Raw genomic sequence first — 19,360 nt, forward strand, 5'->3', positions numbered from 1 at the left:
GCTTTCATTATAACATTGTGTTACAGAACTGGCTCAAGGACTGTCAGACCTGAGTGATTACTCATTTACATATCAATCCCAGACTCTTCTTAATCAGAACTACTCCTTTCCCACCAATATGGCCAAGAAATTAATTTTCACCCACAAAAAAAAAAAAAAAAAAAAAAAAACCCTCATTTGTATGGAATAGATTTGGCCGTACTCACATTGCATTCCCAGATGAGCAGCACTGATAAGGCTTGTGTGTGTCAAACGATATAAAAAGATGGAAAATTAACCAAAATGAGAAGGATGATCCCCCACTCTGACCTGTGAGAACAAACTTGTTCTGCACACTGTCACATTTTTAATAGCCAGACACCACAAATTAGTTTATAGTTTGTTGATTGTTAAGTGTAACTTGATTAAAAAGAGGCATTTTAAGCACCACCACAGCTTAACAAAGCAGTTACCACTGAAAAGCTACCAATGAAAGAATATGAAAATATGCCACATCTTTTGACATGCTATATATGTATATATGTATATGTATATATATATATATATATATATATATATATATATATATATATATATATATATATAGAGAGAGAGAGAGAGAGAGAGAGAGATGTATTGAGGAAAATATTTGTGTGGGAAGTAAAATAATACCAGCTAAATGTTCTTTTTAAGTACAGTAAAAGGGGCAAGGGGTGTGGGGATATGTGCTTGTTTGTGTCAACAATAATTGTTTGTTGCCAGGTCATGAACCTTGCGAACATGTTTCCATGTGTATATTTTTACACTGCAGGAGGAGTTTGGGGGAGATAGGTGGAGTTGGGGAGTTGTTGTTGGTGGTTTGCTTGATGTGTGTTAAGGCCTTCTGCATCTTCTTGGAAACATGGTTGCTGTGTGTTTCCCTGCCAGGCCCTTGAGATAAGTCTCAGGACATTTCTGTCACAGCCAAAATATGTGTGTGTGTGTGCGTTTGTACATGTGCCAGGGTGTGACTGTTCACTCACTCATGTCATTACTTAGTTCTGCTTTAGGTTCAAACGGGTAACTCAGCTTCACACAAAGCAGCTCTGCCTCAAGTGATTGGTCTCTGTTCTGTAGTTTGTGTGTGTGGCAGTTTTAGGACACAAACATACCCTGATGGATAAAACAAGAAACTTTATTTCCTCACAGTTGTTGCAGAATTCAGTGCAGCTTACCACTGAGTTTATATGACAGATTACACAGATCACTGTGAGTTGTCATAGTTAAGGCAGAAATCTGACAGCTTTGATTGTTAGTCACCAACTTTATTTCTTAAGTCTCTGTCCCATGGAGACATAGCTGAACCTTACAGGAACTTTTTGTGTCTGTTTGCTTCTTTCTTTGCTTTCACACAACTTACACTTTAAAAGTTATGAAACCAACTCACTCTCTCTTGCTATTTCTCTCTCCATCACCTTATTTTCCATTGTCACCATGCTGTCCAGATGGAGGAAGTAATAGCACGCATGCAGGATGAGAAAAATGGAATCCCCATCCGAACAGTGAAAAGTTTTCTAACCAAGATCCCCAGTGTTTTTTCAGGTAAGGCTTTTTATCTCTCTTCTAACAAATCTTTGACAATATTGCTGGTGACACTAAAATACATATCAGTTCAACAGCACATTGACAATAAAAGAGCCTATAACAAGTCATTCTTCTGTACGTGATTAAATAAGCAAATGTGTTATATATTAAAATTGGGGGAGTCAAATTATATTTGGGCTACATGTAATCAATATCTATCAATCTATAGTTATGATCTATAGTCAATATCTACAGAAAATCCCACCCAAAACACTCACCTTGGTGACTTTTGGCTTCTCTAACATTTTGAAAAGCATAGCCACAAACGGAGGCTGTAACTTAGCTAGCTGGTTCCTGAATCTTATTCTTACTGTGCCTAAATGAACACATGAAATATAAGAAGTATAAGAAATTACTTAAATGCATTTTGATATCAAGAACAAATATTTAATTTGTGCAGGATTGTGTATTATAAAAAAAGAAAAAAACAAATGGTGATTTAGTTTACTACTAAACCCCCCATGGTCCTACAATTCCTCAGAACAGACATACCAAACAGTAGCTCCTTCCTGGTGTTATCAATCACTTAAAGAGGGAGAATCAATTGGTTGCAGTTTGCAGCTATTTCAATAGATGTCACAAATCCTAATATTACCTTTTTAAAATCCTCACAACATAGTTTTTGCATGATCAGCTCAGTACAGACGTTTTTAATGTAAGGGATAAAAATGTGACCATTCATTTTAAAAGAGATTAATTTCAAGATCAAACTTGCTAATCTCATTGCTAAATGAATAAGTTAAATGAATAATGACATGGTGTAAAATGTAATTTCTTATTTTTCATCTAAGGTTGTTACCTAATTTTAAGGCCTGGTAAGATCAGGTGATTTTTTAAAATTTTGTCTTTGACCTTTTTATCTTTTACCTTTCTTTTTTTTCTTTTACTGACCCCTTTTCACACTGCTACAATAATATAACATCTCATGCTTGTGTTGGTGTTTCATAAACAGCTCTCATACACTGCAGCCCCTTTATTTGACTGCTCATGAAGCCTGATAATACATTTTACTTTGAAGTGGCACCACATGAATAAAACTGAGCTGAATTGGTTATACTATAGCCTTTATACAAATAGCATCGGTCAGCTCCTTACAAACAGCACACTGCTGGAAAACCTTGGGTCCTTGCATTCATGTCACTGTTATTTTAACAAGTACCACCCACCACATTTTTGCAGAACCAGCACTCGTTCATCGCAACAGCACCTCCCCAGCAGGACAGTGCTCTTTGCTACACTGCAAAAACTGCTCAAAAACAAATTGAGAGATATGACAAAGAGCTCAAGTTGTTCATACTCCCCAGAACGAATAAAAGATCCTGATCCATTGAGCATTCATCAACAGGACCCAACAGATTTCCTGCCAAAATCTTAATGGCAGACACCCCAGAACGCCCCCATTTGGCCTGTCTCTGCATCCTGGTGGATCAGAGGTGTATTTGAAGCACAGTGGTAAACTACACAATGTTAACATGGGATTTTAATAGTTTTGCAGACTGGTGTCAATTCTTAATAAGCAGATTTCTTTACTTAAATGCAAGTATCCATGTCTGTTTCTTCCTCTTTCAATGGTCATCCCAGCAATAAATTCTGTATATTTATTTGAATAATATGTTTGGATGATAATTATTTGTTGTGTAAGGCTCCAAACTCTGGCATAATTGTGTATGTGTGTATGTGATGAGTGTGTCTCATTAGTGTCTCTGTACATTGCTTCAGGTTACACTGTGACATTGTTTTTGTCAGGTGTTTGTTCATTAAAGTGAGCAACAGATCTAGAGCTTAGAAACAACTCAAATCTGTTTTTTGTAGATGCTCAAACAATACACACATTGTAGTGTTTAGTAAATATTAATTTTTTTCCTTATATGTATAATAGGAATAAGAATTCACAGTTTATTCTAAAATTTCCCATATTTTTGTCATCCTTTGATTATCCTCCTCATATGCATATTTTGTCCCTCATATCAGTTTTGCTATTTTTCTCTGCAGAATATTTATCTTCTGCTCACATAGCTTTCCATTACTTTTAAAACCTTTACCATCTAATAAAGGTACTTTAGTAAAAGTCAATTTCCAGTAGTTATTAATCCCAAACACTCATCCATGTTTCTCCAAATATTTGGACGTTTTTGCCACAAAGACCTTCGTATGCCCTTTAAATGTTTTGGGTATTTTTGTACCATCTGTGAATGGTAAACATATGAATATTCTAATCTGGACCCATCCACTTCTGTTGCTACCTGGGTTAGGGTCTGTACTATTGACCTTGCTATGCTATGCAATGACCAGTTCTAATATAGAGGTAATACAGACAAACATGTTTAAACCAAGGAACTATTTTTAAGAAGAGAAAGCTAAATTATACAAGGTAGCATGCAAAGTGAAGGATCACAATTATAATGTATTCCCTTTCTAGCGCTTTCAGCGTTATTAAGAATGCAAGGCTCACGGCTGTTCACTTGGCTGGGAGAGCCCTGGGGCTATTTGTTGCACGCAAGCCCCGACCCAGTGCACCTAGAGGCTCAATGCTTGAGAACAGGAATATAAAACAAAAACGGAACAGAGAGAAAACACATTTAAAGACCAGTTGATGAACAAACCCATACTTGTGGTTTTGCCATGATAATGGTTGGAGCATCCTCCAACTGAACTCTGCTTAGCTGTTTCGGGGTTTAATTTGCAAAACAGATTCCAAAAGAAATGAGGGCTGCAGACTGGTGTCTTCTTTATAATAGACACAATGATGTGTCCAAATAAATCAAATGCCCTTCTGTTGTAGTTTAAAATGTTTGCTGCTAAGATATGAAGCCTTACACAATTTTATTTGGTGCTATCACAACCATAAAAAGAGTGTCACGTCTGCCATCTTCACAATGGCAAAACATGCCAAGTTGTTTCTCCACAAAGCTTGTGCTATCTTTTCATTTAATCAGTGTCTCACAGTGCATGCCGCCTGGCTGTAAAGCCCTACACAGCAAGTAGTGAGGTTCAGTTCTTCCACATTCCACATCAGTCTTCTACATCGGTTATACGGGTAGTCTGACCTTGTCTTTCTAAACTGGTGGTGGTGTTCTGCAGATTTAAATAAAAAAATACACAGCCACAGTACTCATGGGACAAAATAACAAGGTTAAAAACTAGATTTTCTTACTGAAAGGGTAATCTAAGTATATGTTGGTATTAATGCTTCTTGTCTACTTATTGTATGGACCGTTCTCACCGACATTACGCTGTTCATTTACACCACCATGTTGGGTGGCAAAAAGCTAGCTGGGACCCTGCTCCCGCTATAGTGACTATTAGCTGTTTCTCATGAGGGATGGCACTAGCGGACCTAACACTTTCCAAACCAGTTCAGCACTTATGTTGTCAGGTCAGACAACAATATTTTGAAATAAAAATGTGCACTTGTTGGTGCTCAAATGATTTTCCACATTTCTAGTTAAAAAACTCCAAAACATCTAATTGATGGAGATATTGCTACCTGATTTACCAGCAGCGCCTAGATCCAGAAACAGCAAACGGCCTGCCACTCTAGCTACGGCAGTTGCCATTCCTGGAGCAGCCATTGCCGTTTCCTCAACAGTCTGATGCTGTTCTAAAACGGCCAAAAACACAAAGATGGATGGGACATAGGCTGGGGACAACAGGTTGTCCCACTTAGGGAAGATAAAATTAACAACAACAACAGACTAACATGAAGTGTCTGGTGCCGGGACACAATAACTACTTAAACTACTGCAGTTTGCTTCATTTTAGTTATGCATTGCCTTAATTTTTCATAAATAAACATATTCTAAATTAGAGCAACACCCCATAAGTAGGTTTGGAAAGCATACAAAACAAAATTTTATGTAAACTTCCATTTCCAGTTATCCCGTTTGACAGCAGCAGCCCATTTAGCCCGTCGTTCAGGGTCAGCCGACAGTCAGTAAATTAAAATTCCATTTTTGGGATATCGACTAGAACATCCAAAGGCACAACCCGGATGTACCATTATGTTTTGTTAAAGCAAAAAGCTATCTGTAGCAGCTGTGCCGGGTAGAAGTATGCCTGCTTTGTTTATCTTTAGGCCACCCACGAACGTTGCCGACGTGCAAGTCACGTGATCATTGACGAAAGCTGACAAGTGTCTATACAATGTTAAATTCTACAATGTGCATTTTTATTATCTTATATTATTATATACACAATAATTCTGTGCTTGCAGTTACTTGGAGTATAGTTTCTATTGTCACATTTTGATGATTTTACATGATTGTACCTGCACACATGTTGAAATCCACTTAAAGGTGCACATCCTGATGTATAGCAGTTAAAATAATTTCTGAATCCAGCCTTGTTAGAGGAATACTTTTATATCTTATTGAAGCTCTCTTAGAAAGTGGGTCAACTTTGATAGTGTGAAAATAGGGTCATACTAATGATGTTAATCCATCAAACATCTCATCTAGTTTTAGGGCACTGAAAAGCATTAGTATGCAGCAAAGGAAAAATGAAAAGACAAAATGTAGACAGCAGAGTGGTGGCTTGATGGACACAGAGACAGCCATAGGGCTAGACTGTCTCACTGCATGAATTCCCCCATGTCTCCATTTCGCACCTTTTTTCTGCCTTCTGTGGCTTTTGTCTCCTCAACACACCCTCACCTGTCAGTATGACAGACAGTAATAATAGCTCAGAAAATATATAGCCAAAGTGGCAAAGTCACATGTTGTGCTGAGGTGTGAAAATGCCCGGGGGAAAAAGATGCTGTTATGTATTTCTGAGATGTGAAAATGATTCAGTTGCATTTGCAGATGGAGGAGATGCAAGATGACATCCATCATGCAAAAAGTTTCATCTTCACATTAGTAAAAGTGACATACAGGTCATCTGGGGACTTACAAAGGACCTAAATACATTCTCTTATTTCAGTTTGTTTGTGACAGGTTTCAGTGCAGGTTTGTGATAAACTGACTTATTAAGTGTTTTGAGTCAGACAAATTGTTTTGTTATACAGTGCATTATACATACTTCATCATGCCATTTTACCCCTGCTTGTTTACATTTAATGGCCAATGAGAGCTGACTTGGAGGCCTATTACACACCTACATGGTGCAAGGTGAGAGGAGTTAGTGTGTACTCTGATGATTAGGGTGAGATGGGTATGGTTAAGAGTGCCATTTTCCCTTTTATTTGCATCTACATTAAAAAAGATTGTTCAGTATTTTGTGAACATGAAAGATATGGCAATGACTGATATGTATGTGCTTTGTTTTTATTTCAGGTTCTGACATCGTACAGTGGATGATCAAGAATCTGGACATCGAGGATCCAGGTAAACTTGCAATATTGAGATGCTAAATATTGATTTAGATATTCAGAAAAAAGACTAAATAAACAAGACAACCATTGTAGTCTGGCCACTGATTTTGGCTCGTTTTAGAGCAGCGTTGGCTGATAGATTGGTAGCAGCAGATGCAGCAAACAGCTCATTAAGACAACTTGGCAAACACTTTTGCCACAATTGGCAATAAAAATAGCACTTAAAGGTGTCTAATTGCTTAATGGTGGCATACTTTAATAGTGTTTATTTGCCAAAATGTAAACAACTATAGGCTAAAAATAGAGCTGAGGTTATAGCCCAGAGAATATCTATTTATATTTTGCGGTGAGTCTGTTTAGCATGCTGTTTGTTTCTAGTGGTGATGGAGTGTACTCATCAGCTTTTAGGATGTAAATATTTCCATTAATCTGCACCAAATAGAGAGAATCACCTATAGGTCCTTCTACATCATGCACCAATAGCTCACTCATCTGCAGTCAGATGTCCACAGTGTTATTTTTTTTTGATCTTTCTTTTGTGTCCTTGGGCTGCAGCACACAACGCAACTCTTTTCCTCCTCTTTTTCTCTTTTATTATTATTATTATTCCATTCCAGTGTAACAGTGTAGAACTAACTATCAGGAAGCACTCAGAAAATAATTAGTCAAGCTTCTTCTTGTACACAAAGGAAAAATAGTGAAGTCTGATAAATATAAAATCAAGCAATTGTTTGCATTTAAGATGATGAGAAAGAAATGTTATTGCTGCAAAACTATGCAAAATTCATATTTGGAATTCAACACCTCCTACTTTTTTTGTGTATTGTTTAATTTGTTCACAAGGATCTGCATGGGGTCTGTTAATTCTATAAAGTGATATCATAAAGCCTGCTGATTTTGCATGGGTAATAATTACACACAAGTGGCTGAAAAAATGTTTAGGTGCTGGGGAACTGTTAAATAACTTGCAATATCTGTTATGCATTGCTTGACCCTGCTATATTTTATTAGAAAGAAAAGATACAGCCCCAGGCAGTTGTGTTTAATTATATACTTGTATGTCAAAGCAAAGACATGTAAACATGATATAATTTAAGAAAAGGCTGTCAAATGAGACCTGCATGGTTTGTTGGACTAAAATGCTAACTTGTGTTGCACTTTAAAGTTTTGTAATAGCAATAATATAATTCAAGTAACAACAAAGGCCTTTTACAAGATTATGCTGAACAAAATTGTCAAGAGCTTAACAGTGATAAATTGAAAGCATGGCTAAACAGACAAGAATTCCTTCAATGAAAACTAATTCTTTTCAATGCATGCTCTTTTTTCAGCTCAGACACAAAGCATGTTGTCAGTGGTAAGCACTGCATTGTGCAGAACCAAGTGACTTTAGCACAAAACAACTCCACCAGCAAATAAGAAGCAATTTATTTGGCCCACAGGACGATAGCAGTTTATCATAGTTTATTATGTAAATGCAGATGAGCTTATATTAAAGTTAAGTGGGCATCAAGGGTTTCTTGCTAAATTAGTGCTATAGTTATTACACTTACACAGCCCAGTTAAACTCATTATTATCTTATTTGGAAATCTTTGTGGTGTCCAATCCCATTTTCACTCTTTTTTCTGCACTGGATTTGCTGACAGATATTCTCCCTTTTAAAGTTCATCCCAAAAGCTTTGATGGTCTTTTGAGATAGTTTAGCATGTTTAGTATATCTTTCTATGTTGCATATTCACCAAAATCTCAATGTAATATTTGAAACCCAGGGTTAAGTGTAGCCCACAGCTAACTGACTCCAAACTGAGTCCAAACCAACAACTCCTGTTAAAATCCCCTGCAGCAGGATGAGAAACCTGGTGGCAAAAAATTCTAAATATATGAATCCCAAAGGAGAAGTGACAAAGTCCATGAAAAAATACATATTTTTTCAACACTTTTAATACACTCCACCAACCAACCAGGCTTTGATAAAGTTAACAGAAAATACTTGAATATCAAGAAAACAGCACATAAATAGATAGATTATAGATTGTCAAATTGTGCTAGGTGTTTTTGTTTTTTTGTTAAAAAGCCATGTGTCATGAATACACTCACACAACGGTAGCTTACAACATCATTATTTAAATAACTGTGGGATCTTTAGTTGTCAAATTGTACTAATTACAACATTTAACTTGACAAAAAAGTGTGAGATAAACACAGGAGTGAAATCCAGCTGCAGAACACAACAGACCATCAAATAAATAAATAAAATATAAATATAAAAAAATAAAAACATGAGATAGTAATCAGCCAGGCTGTCAGGGAGTGTGTACCTGTTAGAGTGTGATTTTGCATATGAAAGAACACCTAATTGGTGCTGTGAAACACTTACTGAGGGAGGACATGAGGCTCATCACAACAGCCTGGAGATGATGCATATGGTTCTCTATGATGATACTTGTCTTGTCTGTCAACCTTTTTTTTTTACACATCCTCCTCAATACTGCCCTGTAGTGGGACACTAAAGAGAATATTTTCCATCTGCTGAGATCACTCCTCTGCACCTTGCAAGGCCTGCGTACTGTATTTATAAAAGCTTGCAACTTTTGGAAATAATGTCTGTTTTTTTTTTTAATCATTACCCTTAATAGCTTATTTGCACATGGGCTTTAAATGAATGTATCGTCCCTTTTTTTGACTGAAAATAGTAGTGCAGCAAGTATTTATTCACGATGGGGCGGCATCTGCAGCGATCTGGACACTGTACCGGTTTGTCACACTGAAGAAAGCTGAGCTGAAAGGCAAAAAAGTTGATTTACTAGTTGATCTATGTTCCACCCCCCATGTATGGTCTGTGATTAATGACCAAAATAATGAGATTAAAAGTACAAGCAGTGGAAATTAGTTTCCTTTACATGATGGTTAGCATTACTTTATGACAGGTTGAGAAACTTATTCATTTAAGATTGGCTCAGAGTAGTGTCCCTTCTGTGCATCCCTGCTCATTTACAGTGAAAAATAACTTGAGTTAGTTTGGGCATCTGGTGAGGATACCCTCTAGATGTGGCCCAGAGTAGAGACATCCAGAAGGCATCCAGACTTTTTTGGTAAGTCCCACTTGGAAGAGGGCTTTAGAAATCTAAGGACCTGTTTTGTTGACTTGGAAACGCCTTCTTTATCTTGTAGAGATGGAAGAGATGGCTGGGAAGAAGGTGTGGAGATATCAGCTCAGGCTGCCTCCAAAACTTGTTCCTGGATAACAAATTGAAAATGGATGGATGGATATTAAAATGTAGTTGTTTAAACCCTTCTTAAGGATCCCCCTCCAACAGAATTAAAGTTTTTAACATACTTTTATATGGAAGCAGAAGTAATTAAAAACATAACTATAAATACAGAAACATTTTGCTTGTCTTTTGAAAAAGCTCTGCTGGAGGAATACTCCCACTCTCCTCTTGGCAGAACCCCAACTGCTGGGTTTTTGGCACATAGCTGGTAATATGATGAAATCAAACAGTTCTTTCCCACTGGATTTTGAAGTTGGTCTTTCTTGATAACTTGACTAAATTCACTCCAAGGTTTAGTCAGCACTGAAACTCATGATATATTACAATAAAATAAAGATGACAACTACTTCAGTACAAGGAATTGATCTTTTTAGAATCTAACTGGAAAGACAACATCATAAGGAGTATTGGTTAATCCCTTATCTACCCCACAAAAGAGCCTCCATTTAGGTGTTGTTTAATTTATTTCTTAATTTGCATATCATACTGTACTCTCAACACCCGGGAAAATTATTCTTTGCACTGGGGACTAAACAAACAGTCTTGCCTAGCTTACACAGACTGTCTGAAGTATATCCCTGTTCCTTCAGAGCTAATAATAAGCAGGAATATGTAATACAACAATACTGTATAGAAGGGATAATATTGCTCTAAGAAATAATGCTGTGCCTGAAGAGGAAGGGTTGGGTTTGCAAGAAAATAGATTTAAATAAAGTATGAGTCATTATTTATTAATAAATGGAGCTAAGTCACATATGGGTACAAACAACACACACACATGAACACACATAACACCCTGACCTCTCAGAGCTGTAATAGTCACTTCGCTGATAAAGGAAAGGCCGATCTATATTTATCTCCTACACACATACACCCGGTGTGTAAGGATATGCGTATGTGTCAGGGAGTGAGATAGCTGAGATGTACATGTTTTATGCACACGTGCAGTAAGCTTCTGCTACTGCTTTCTAAGCTCTGCCTACTTAGACTATGTGAGGCGTTTTAACCCCTGCATTTATTAGCTTAGTTAAGGTTTACTTGGTAGAAACAGACAAGGATTCCAGTATATGAAACAGTATGTAAATAAAGCATTTCCAATGCAGCTCCTAACAAGAAAAACGTGTCAGCATTACCAGAGAGTTGTCAACACATTAAAGGAAACATGAGTGATAGATGTCAACACCACATAAGACTTACAGGTTTTGAACAGCAGGGACTAACTGGTGGCAGATGAGACACACACAGTTGATGATGATGACATGTTTTCATTATCTGATGGTTTTAATTCAGGGAGAGACAACCATGTGCTGTGGAACGCCAGAGGGAAGCGGGTTTTCACTCCAACTAAGCACAACACCAGGTGATTTGACTGATGAGTTCCGCCTCTCCCACTGAAGGTGGGCTAATCAGGGAGACCTCATGCTGTGCTGTTTGGTTGGAATGGAGACCTGCTTATCCATCTGCCAAAGCTGTGTCAGAGGCTTGTAAAGCAGCACCTCTTAATTCAGGTCCTCGTTTGCTGTGGTTATAGTTATAAAAGATTTTGCACTTTGAAGTAGATGGTAAATAAGGTAGATTAACTTTGATTAATCAAAAAAGCAGAAACTGGTGTCAGTAAGATCATTTCTGAGAAATAATTAAAGCACTGAAGATAATTATTTTGTGTCTGTAAATATAAATATAAAATGTTGCGATGCATCCTAAACAAGCATTGAGGCATTTTGAGCCATTCCATGGCAGAAAATAAGTAGATTTTGATGTTGACTTGAGTGAAGGTATTTTTTTAACTTTGCAGACTTTTTAGATGCATTATAAGAGACAAGCAAAAAGCCCATAAGCATATTAAGGCCACTTAAAAATGTGTTTGCTCATGTCTAATAGTGTTGGGAGAAACACAAGCAAATGCGGATACACCAAGTTGTAAATTGACATTTGTCTGTGTTTTTCTCCCAGTGGAGGCACTTCACTTAGGAACACTGATGGCTGCACATGGCTACTTCTTCCCCATCTCAGACCATGTCCTCACTCTCAAAGATGATGGCACTTTCTATAGGTTTCAGGTAAGACTATAGAGGTGTTGAAATTTTTTTTTTTTTTTCAGACAATCAGGAGGACATTAAAAAAATCTATAATAAAATAAACAAATTGAAAAAAGGATATATATATATATATATATATATATATATATATATATATATATATATATATATATATACATATATGTTTGTGTGTGCCAAATGCATTTTCCTACACACACCATGGATTTAGCAGACTATGCATATTCATGTTGTTGTAGAGAATAAAGAGTGATATAGTGAGGTTTTTATAATGTACTCTTATTTATAAATAGCTGCAATTGTCCATGCTAAACATTTGAATGGATATAAGGTTTTTGCAAGTGCATATAATTCCACAATTATTGAGATTTATTAACCAGAAACTTACATCCACACATTATAAATGTGCATGCAAATAGCTTGAGTAATTTTTTTGCATCTAATCCCAGGACTTAAACTTGAAAATTCCTATAAAACACACAGTTTAAACTTTTTTTGTAAGCTGTTTATGTGGTGTTTTGCCAAGATTCATGCAACCTAGTGGGAATTTTGATTATGAATGAAGAAAAGGTTTTAATCTGGTGTTCTCTGATGTGATGATAGTTTTCAGAGAATGACAAATAAATATTTAATATATATAATTTACTTGTGAGTATAAAAATTTACATTTAACACTGCATTATTCCTAAATAAAACATTCAGAGCTACTTTCATGAATTTGAAAAACAAGTGAGTTGCACTTCGTAATTCTTAATGGTTCATGAATAAAGATTTAAATAACAGCACATCAATCTGGATGTCAATAAAGAGATTGACAGCTTTGGTGATTTTACCCCTAGTGAGTTCCCCAAGTGTGCTGCTCAGAACTAACTACAGTAAATCAATGCTGAGGGCTGTTTGTGTTAGTAGCTGACTTCACTTTGCTTTTTTATGTCTAATCGGTTCTCATCTGAAGGCAGTCCATACAATGCTGTCCTAAGGAGGGTCAAGATTCATGCTGGTGTCTGCTCTAAGTCCTTTTTGAAAGGAGCTTATGTCCCCTAGACACAATGCCAAGCCTATTATACAACACTGTGTTTTTTGTGATAAATGCAGCACTGTGACTGCATGCCTACCTCTCATGGCAGTGCACATTTTGGCTTGAAATACCATGTTTTGTTAGTTTTTTTTCTTTTCTTTTCTTTTTTTTATGTATTCTGTATGTATCTTTCCTTAGTTTTGTTCTTTAATGGCCTGTTTTCCTTTCAGACTCCATACTTTTGGCCATCAAATTGCTGGGAACCCGAAAACACAGACTATGGTGAGAGGGCTATTCTGTTGTGTAGTAGTGTAGTTTTCATTTTGAACATTGTGCAGGGCATTCTGTAGAAAAGATGCTGACTGTATGTGTTGCACATAAATTGTGTTTGACAAATAGACTCACTATCAGTAGTGATGCTACTCGAAGAAAATAAAAAAAAAATAAATAAAAGACAAACAAATCTGATGCAACTACTATGCCAGAATGGTAGATAAAAAAAGATTAAATGACATTAAGCTTTACTGACATGTGGTCTTTTCTTAGAATCACATCTAGTGCAGAGGGGATGCAATAACTCTGTATATTTCAGTGTAATTTATATTTCATATATTCATATATGATGTTTCCCAACCACTGTCAAATGCATCTGCCTCCGTCAGATTCTGACAGATGCAGTCCGATAACCATGAAGCAAAGCAGGGATGTGTCTGTATGTGTGCACCTGTTGTGCACAGTTGACTGAACATTTTAATGGTGATACAGGGATGAGCTTTTCATTGTTACAGCCAAGCAGAGTGAAGATAAAGCTTTCATAATGTCAGAAATGGTTTGGTGTGCAGTCGCACACTGGCAGGTCTTTCATTTGTTGCAGAAAAGGGAAAGGGCTAATGCACACTAAGGGAATAATCCTTTTTAGCGTTAGTGGAAGTCAGATGTTGCAGCTGATTCACATGAATGATGCCCCTTAATGAAAACAGTCTAATGGCATAATGACGGTCCCACATTACGGTCAGTTAACAAAGAGATGAAGGGATGATTATAGCACAGGAAGACATCAAAAGTCAGATGCGCGTGCACAGGCACATGCAGTGACAGATGCAGCCACACCATGCACAGTAAACGACCTTTGTCATTTGCAGGCCAGTTTAAATGTGCAGTTGAGAGGATTAAATGAATAAATGCAAGGCCACTTAAGGCTGTTAAAACAAAGCAGAGATCTTGTTTGCCCTTTATTACCTGACTTTCTGCCTGTCTCCCTCAGCTGTTTACCTCTGCAAAAGAACAATGCAAAATAAAGCACGTCTGGAGCTTGCAGACTATGAAGCGGTAAGTGAAAGAGGTCTGCTAGTGTCACCTCTCTCCACTTCAAATATCTCTTGTGGTGGCACTTATATTAAGGCCTTTTGCATTCCTTTTCTTTTATACTTACAATGAAAAAAAATGTTTTAACTGTGTGTCAGTGCTAAATGTGTAGCTTTTATTTTAATAAATAGGAAAAAAGCTATTTAATGAATTAGTTAGTCCATTAGTTATTTATCAGGAGTTTTTCTTTTGAAAATGAGCAGGGATCATTAAAGATGGCATCCAGTTGTGCAATGTACACACATAAACAACCCAGATCCTTCAACAGCTTTTCTCTTCCTGCATGTTCTTTGTTTTACTTACAGGAAAGCTTAGCAAGGTTACAGAGAGCTTTCGCCAGGAAATGGGAGTTCATATTTATGCAAGCAGAAGCACAAGCAAAGTAGGTTTCTATAAGCACCACACACACACTGAGCCATTGATCATGAGCCCCTTTACACTCTCATTATGGCATAATTAAACTTTGTGGTTTGCTTCAGCTTTAACTACCAGCCCACATCCTCAGAAATGAACTGCACATTGAACATGCAATGGATTAAGTTGGTGATGGATCAACCTGTATTCCCTGAGCTTCTCTTTTCTGTTGTTCCCCAGAGTGGACAAGAAAAGAGACAAAATTGAGAGGAAAATTCTCGACAGTCAAGAAAGAGCATTCTGGGACGTGCACAGACCAGTGGTGAGTGAAATAACTGATTGTGTTGTCATTAATCACCTCTGCTGGTACTGATATCATCACAAACACATCAGTGTCATCTTAATTGTTCCTGCAAAAGGGTATAATGTAGAAAAAAAGTATTTACCACTGGCCACAATCTGCTTCCCCTCCTGCATCAAAAGAATAATTACATGTGGTAAATAATAAGCCCATTTGGGTTTTTAATTTATTTTACACATCTCTCTCCAAGTAGGGCTGCATCAAGCTGTGTGACAAAGAAATTATGTTTTAAAAATGTCATGAAGTTACAAGCACTGTATGGATACAATTTATATGAGCTGCATATGCTACCTGTAACATTTAAATGGTGTAAATAGGCAAACACACTGCAAATCCCCCATCGTGTATTTGCCTTTGCCATACACATGAAATGCCACATCAATAACTGTCACAACACATCAGCTTTAACGCTGCTCTTTACCTTGTTCTCACACACTTACTCAGAATTAGCATTTAGTTTCCCCCTTAGGTGAAAGGGTCTCCTCTGCTGTGTTTCTCCCAAAGCTGCTGCTCAGCGGTTAATTGGAAAATAACAAGTTCAATTTATGCATCCTTGGAGCAACATAATCAATATTAATTCAAATTTCACAGTGACACTGTCAAACTACTTAGCGCTATTCTCCTGCAAGAGACCTAGATTAGACCACTTGTTCAATCAGCCAGGATCTGTACACTTAGACTCTACTTTCCCACTGCTTTACTTGTTTAGTAAAAACTGGCACATTCCATGTTTATTTAACTAGCATTTGACACATTGTCTAGGATACTTCACATCCCAGCTAAGCATACTGGATTTGATTAACTAAAACTCATGTAGTTGTGGAAAAAATGGCCCCTTAAGCTGTGGTCACTAGAGTACATACTATGTGCTAGGAGGACATACTTAAGGACAAATTTAATTAAGTATAAAGATGTATTCCCTGACAATTACCTGCTTTTCTCCTTTCTCTTTCATCAGCCTGGATGTGTGAATACAACAGAAGTTGACATAAAGAAATCCTCCAGAATGAAAAATCCACACAAAACTAGAAAGGTGCAATGTGCAACACATCGTCCTGTTTTCTCTTTCTTGTAAAACAACCAGAGCAATCTGATTTCGATTGATGGTTTATATTGTTGTTTCTTTGCAAGTGCAAAGCTTCTAGTATTAAAATATCTGTGTCACTGTGTTATGATTTTTGTTGTCTTAGTCTGTTTATGGGCTGCAGAATGATATCCGCACCCACAGCCCAACCCACACCCCTGCTCCAGAGGCCAAGCAGCCGACAGAAGAGGAACTGCAGGAACAGGTTAGACCTGCAGGTGGCATTGCTAGTTTAATGAAATTTCACCCCGTGACGAAAACAGTCTAGTGTCGGACCACATTATGGTCAGTTGACAAAGAGATGCAGGGATAAATATAGCACAATCCCTGTCAGTGTTATATTGTTGCTGCATTTTTATTTGTTGTTGTTTTTTTTTTTTAAGGGGTGGAGGGGATGGGGTTCGTCTTTTCATGAAAAGTATGAGTTGTTCATAACTGGTCCACACATAATGTTACATAATAAAAATATAAATATTTTTGAACATGATGTGTTTTTTGTGTCTTTGAGTATAGTTATGTTCTAGATATGTAGTGTTTTATGGAGAAAACTCTATTGTTTCTATTATACTCTTTTGTTTCAGATTACCTTTTGGCAATTACAATTAGACAGGCATCGACTGAAAATGTCCAAAGTGGCAGAGAGGTAAGCAATGATCTTTGTGTCTATTGAGTTTAGCCATCGATCTGTTTATTGAACTGTTAAATAAGCCTAACATGCCGTGGAATTAAGAACTTCAATGACCTTAAGGAGTGTTTGTAATCAGACAATGACTTCAGCTGTGGTCACCACTGATGATGCTGGATACTAGATGTGCTGTTTAAACATTTCATCATTCATTTAGCAACATGCTCTCTATTTTTGTGTCCTTAAAAGGGTCAACACTTCTACATTTAATTACAGTTTTAGATATTTGCTCTCAATCCAAGTTTAGTTTTGTTAGTTAGAGTTTACATGTAAACAGCTAATTAATCACTCACAGAAAGATGTGGCATTTATTTTATTTTATTTTATTTTATTAACCAATCACCATAACTTATGCACAGATTGTTCTATCTTATGTGCCTTGTGTTGTTTCACCTAAAAAAACAGTTTGCTGGGTTACACGGAGCAATATGTTGAATACGACCCCTTCCTCACATCTCCGGACCCATCCAACCCCTGGATCTCAGATGACACCATGATCTGGGAACTCGAAGCCAGGTCAACAAAGAAACTTTAGATTGACGCATTCATCGGTTGATTTGTTTTTGTAGCTGAGAGTGTTTGTCACATGCATACTTTATCTGTAAAATGAATATTATTTGTTGTTTTGTGCTCTAGTAAGGAACCAGGCCAGCAGAGGGTAAAGAGATGGGCGTTTGGTATCGATGAGGTTCTCAAGGATCCTGTGGGCAGAGAGCAGTTTCTCAAGTTCCTTGAGTCTGAGTTCAGCTCTGAGAATCTCAGGTACTGTATACTCAACTGTAAAAAATAAATTCATGATAAACTTAGCCTAACCCTAAAGCCTCAATCTACATTTGTCCCTGAAAGATGAATAAGAATGACACCAGGATCATCAGAGATTCTCATTAGACTTTAACTCATGATTTTTCAAATGATTATTATTTGTAATTTAGGTTTAAACACTGCAGTGATGATGGTGAATTATTTAAAGAAAAAAAAATTAGAAATAGTTGTCAGTTTATGTTATTGGTGTATTTGAAGACTTGTTAACAGAGTGGAGGGAGCACTAGGAAGCAGTCACACTGTATACAATAAAGATTTTTATAAATAATGAAGAAAAAACCTGATAATGGCATATTTTAGTTTATCAGAATAATCACTTGAATTTATTATTCATTTCCCATCTTTGGTCTGCTAAGATTTGTACAGCATTTTTTATGGTGCAGTTGTTCCCAGAAAGTCTGGTAAACAGATATTCATAACTTTCAGCAGATTAATAGAACAGATCACAAGTAAGCACTAAATTTAATTAACATTTTCCTCGCTTACACATAAAAACAAGGTTCCATCACAGGAGTATACAGTATATTTATTTTAACAATGACGGTTATAATTTCCATATGGTTTCTTGTGGATGAATAAACGAATGAAACCTACTGCACTTAATCAATAATATCTCTTTTGAATAGATTTTAATGTCTTTACAGGTCGTTCATGTAATTATACAGCCAGTACATATTCATATCTATATATAACAACATGAAAGACAGCACTGAATCATTGCTTCCTTAAACAGATGAAATATAACCTTGAGTTATATTATATATTCATATTTATGAGAATATTAATGAAAGAAAGAGGAAAAAATGTCTGCTTCTAATTTTTTTAAAAATATATTAAACTGTAGCTGTTGTGAGACAGGTATATTATACCAATCAATATACTTATAGTAACAGGAATACCTTGGAGCATCAAAGTTGCATACAAATGGATAAATACTATATGAACAGTGAATGCTGTGCAGGATTGCTCCTTTGCTCCCTCTAATGGCACTCACAGGAACTGTCAGTGCCTAAAGCTGATAATGAGGTCAGTTTAATTATTGTAAAATCTACTAAAGTTAAATATAATTTTAACTCTATTCTACTCTAAATCAGCACACGCATCAGTAATAATACTGTCTATGTAGTGTATGTTAATACTGTTATCTAAAACCTTTTTTAAAATGTGTTTCTAAACGGTCTATACAGAAGTGTAAGAAGAGATCCCTTGTGTTGCAGTTCTTGCAACATGAAAGATTACTACTACATTTATTACCCAATTTTTTTTTTATTTTTTTTTTTGCAATAATGAGAATATGATGAAAAGAATTTATAAACCAAATATTAGCATCTAAGCATTTTTTTTTTAGGACCAGACGTTTAATCTTTATTATCTTAAAACTCTAGCATTTTTCTAGTGTTTTTCTAGTGCCGTTTTTCATTGCTCTAC

The 19,360-nt window shown here is 36.5% G+C and overlaps 1 protein-coding gene across 2 annotated transcripts in view; it reads left to right on the top strand.

Annotated features, from left to right (window-relative positions):
- Positions 1-19,360, top strand: part of rgs7a (regulator of G protein signaling 7a) — a 52,213-nt gene that overhangs the window by 29,064 nt on the left and 3,789 nt on the right. For both annotated transcript variants that reach the window (XM_042011044.1, XM_042011045.1), the window contains exons 3-14: positions 1,464-1,560; positions 6,876-6,926; positions 12,140-12,246; positions 13,492-13,543; positions 14,526-14,590; positions 14,932-15,008; positions 15,221-15,302; positions 16,300-16,374; positions 16,532-16,630; positions 17,007-17,068; positions 17,516-17,626; positions 17,747-17,872. In XM_042011044.1, coding sequence (XP_041866978.1) covers positions 1,464-1,560; positions 6,876-6,926; positions 12,140-12,246; positions 13,492-13,543; positions 14,526-14,590; positions 14,932-15,008; positions 15,221-15,302; positions 16,300-16,374; positions 16,532-16,630; positions 17,007-17,068; positions 17,516-17,626; positions 17,747-17,872 — 1,004 coding nt within the window. The remainder of the gene's footprint in view (positions 1-1,463; positions 1,561-6,875; positions 6,927-12,139; positions 12,247-13,491; positions 13,544-14,525; positions 14,591-14,931; positions 15,009-15,220; positions 15,303-16,299; positions 16,375-16,531; positions 16,631-17,006; positions 17,069-17,515; positions 17,627-17,746; positions 17,873-19,360) is intronic.

Source organism: Melanotaenia boesemani, chromosome 16, assembly GCF_017639745.1.
Source record: "Melanotaenia boesemani isolate fMelBoe1 chromosome 16, fMelBoe1.pri, whole genome shotgun sequence".
Classification (NCBI taxonomy): domain Eukaryota; kingdom Metazoa; phylum Chordata; class Actinopteri; order Atheriniformes; family Melanotaeniidae; genus Melanotaenia; species Melanotaenia boesemani.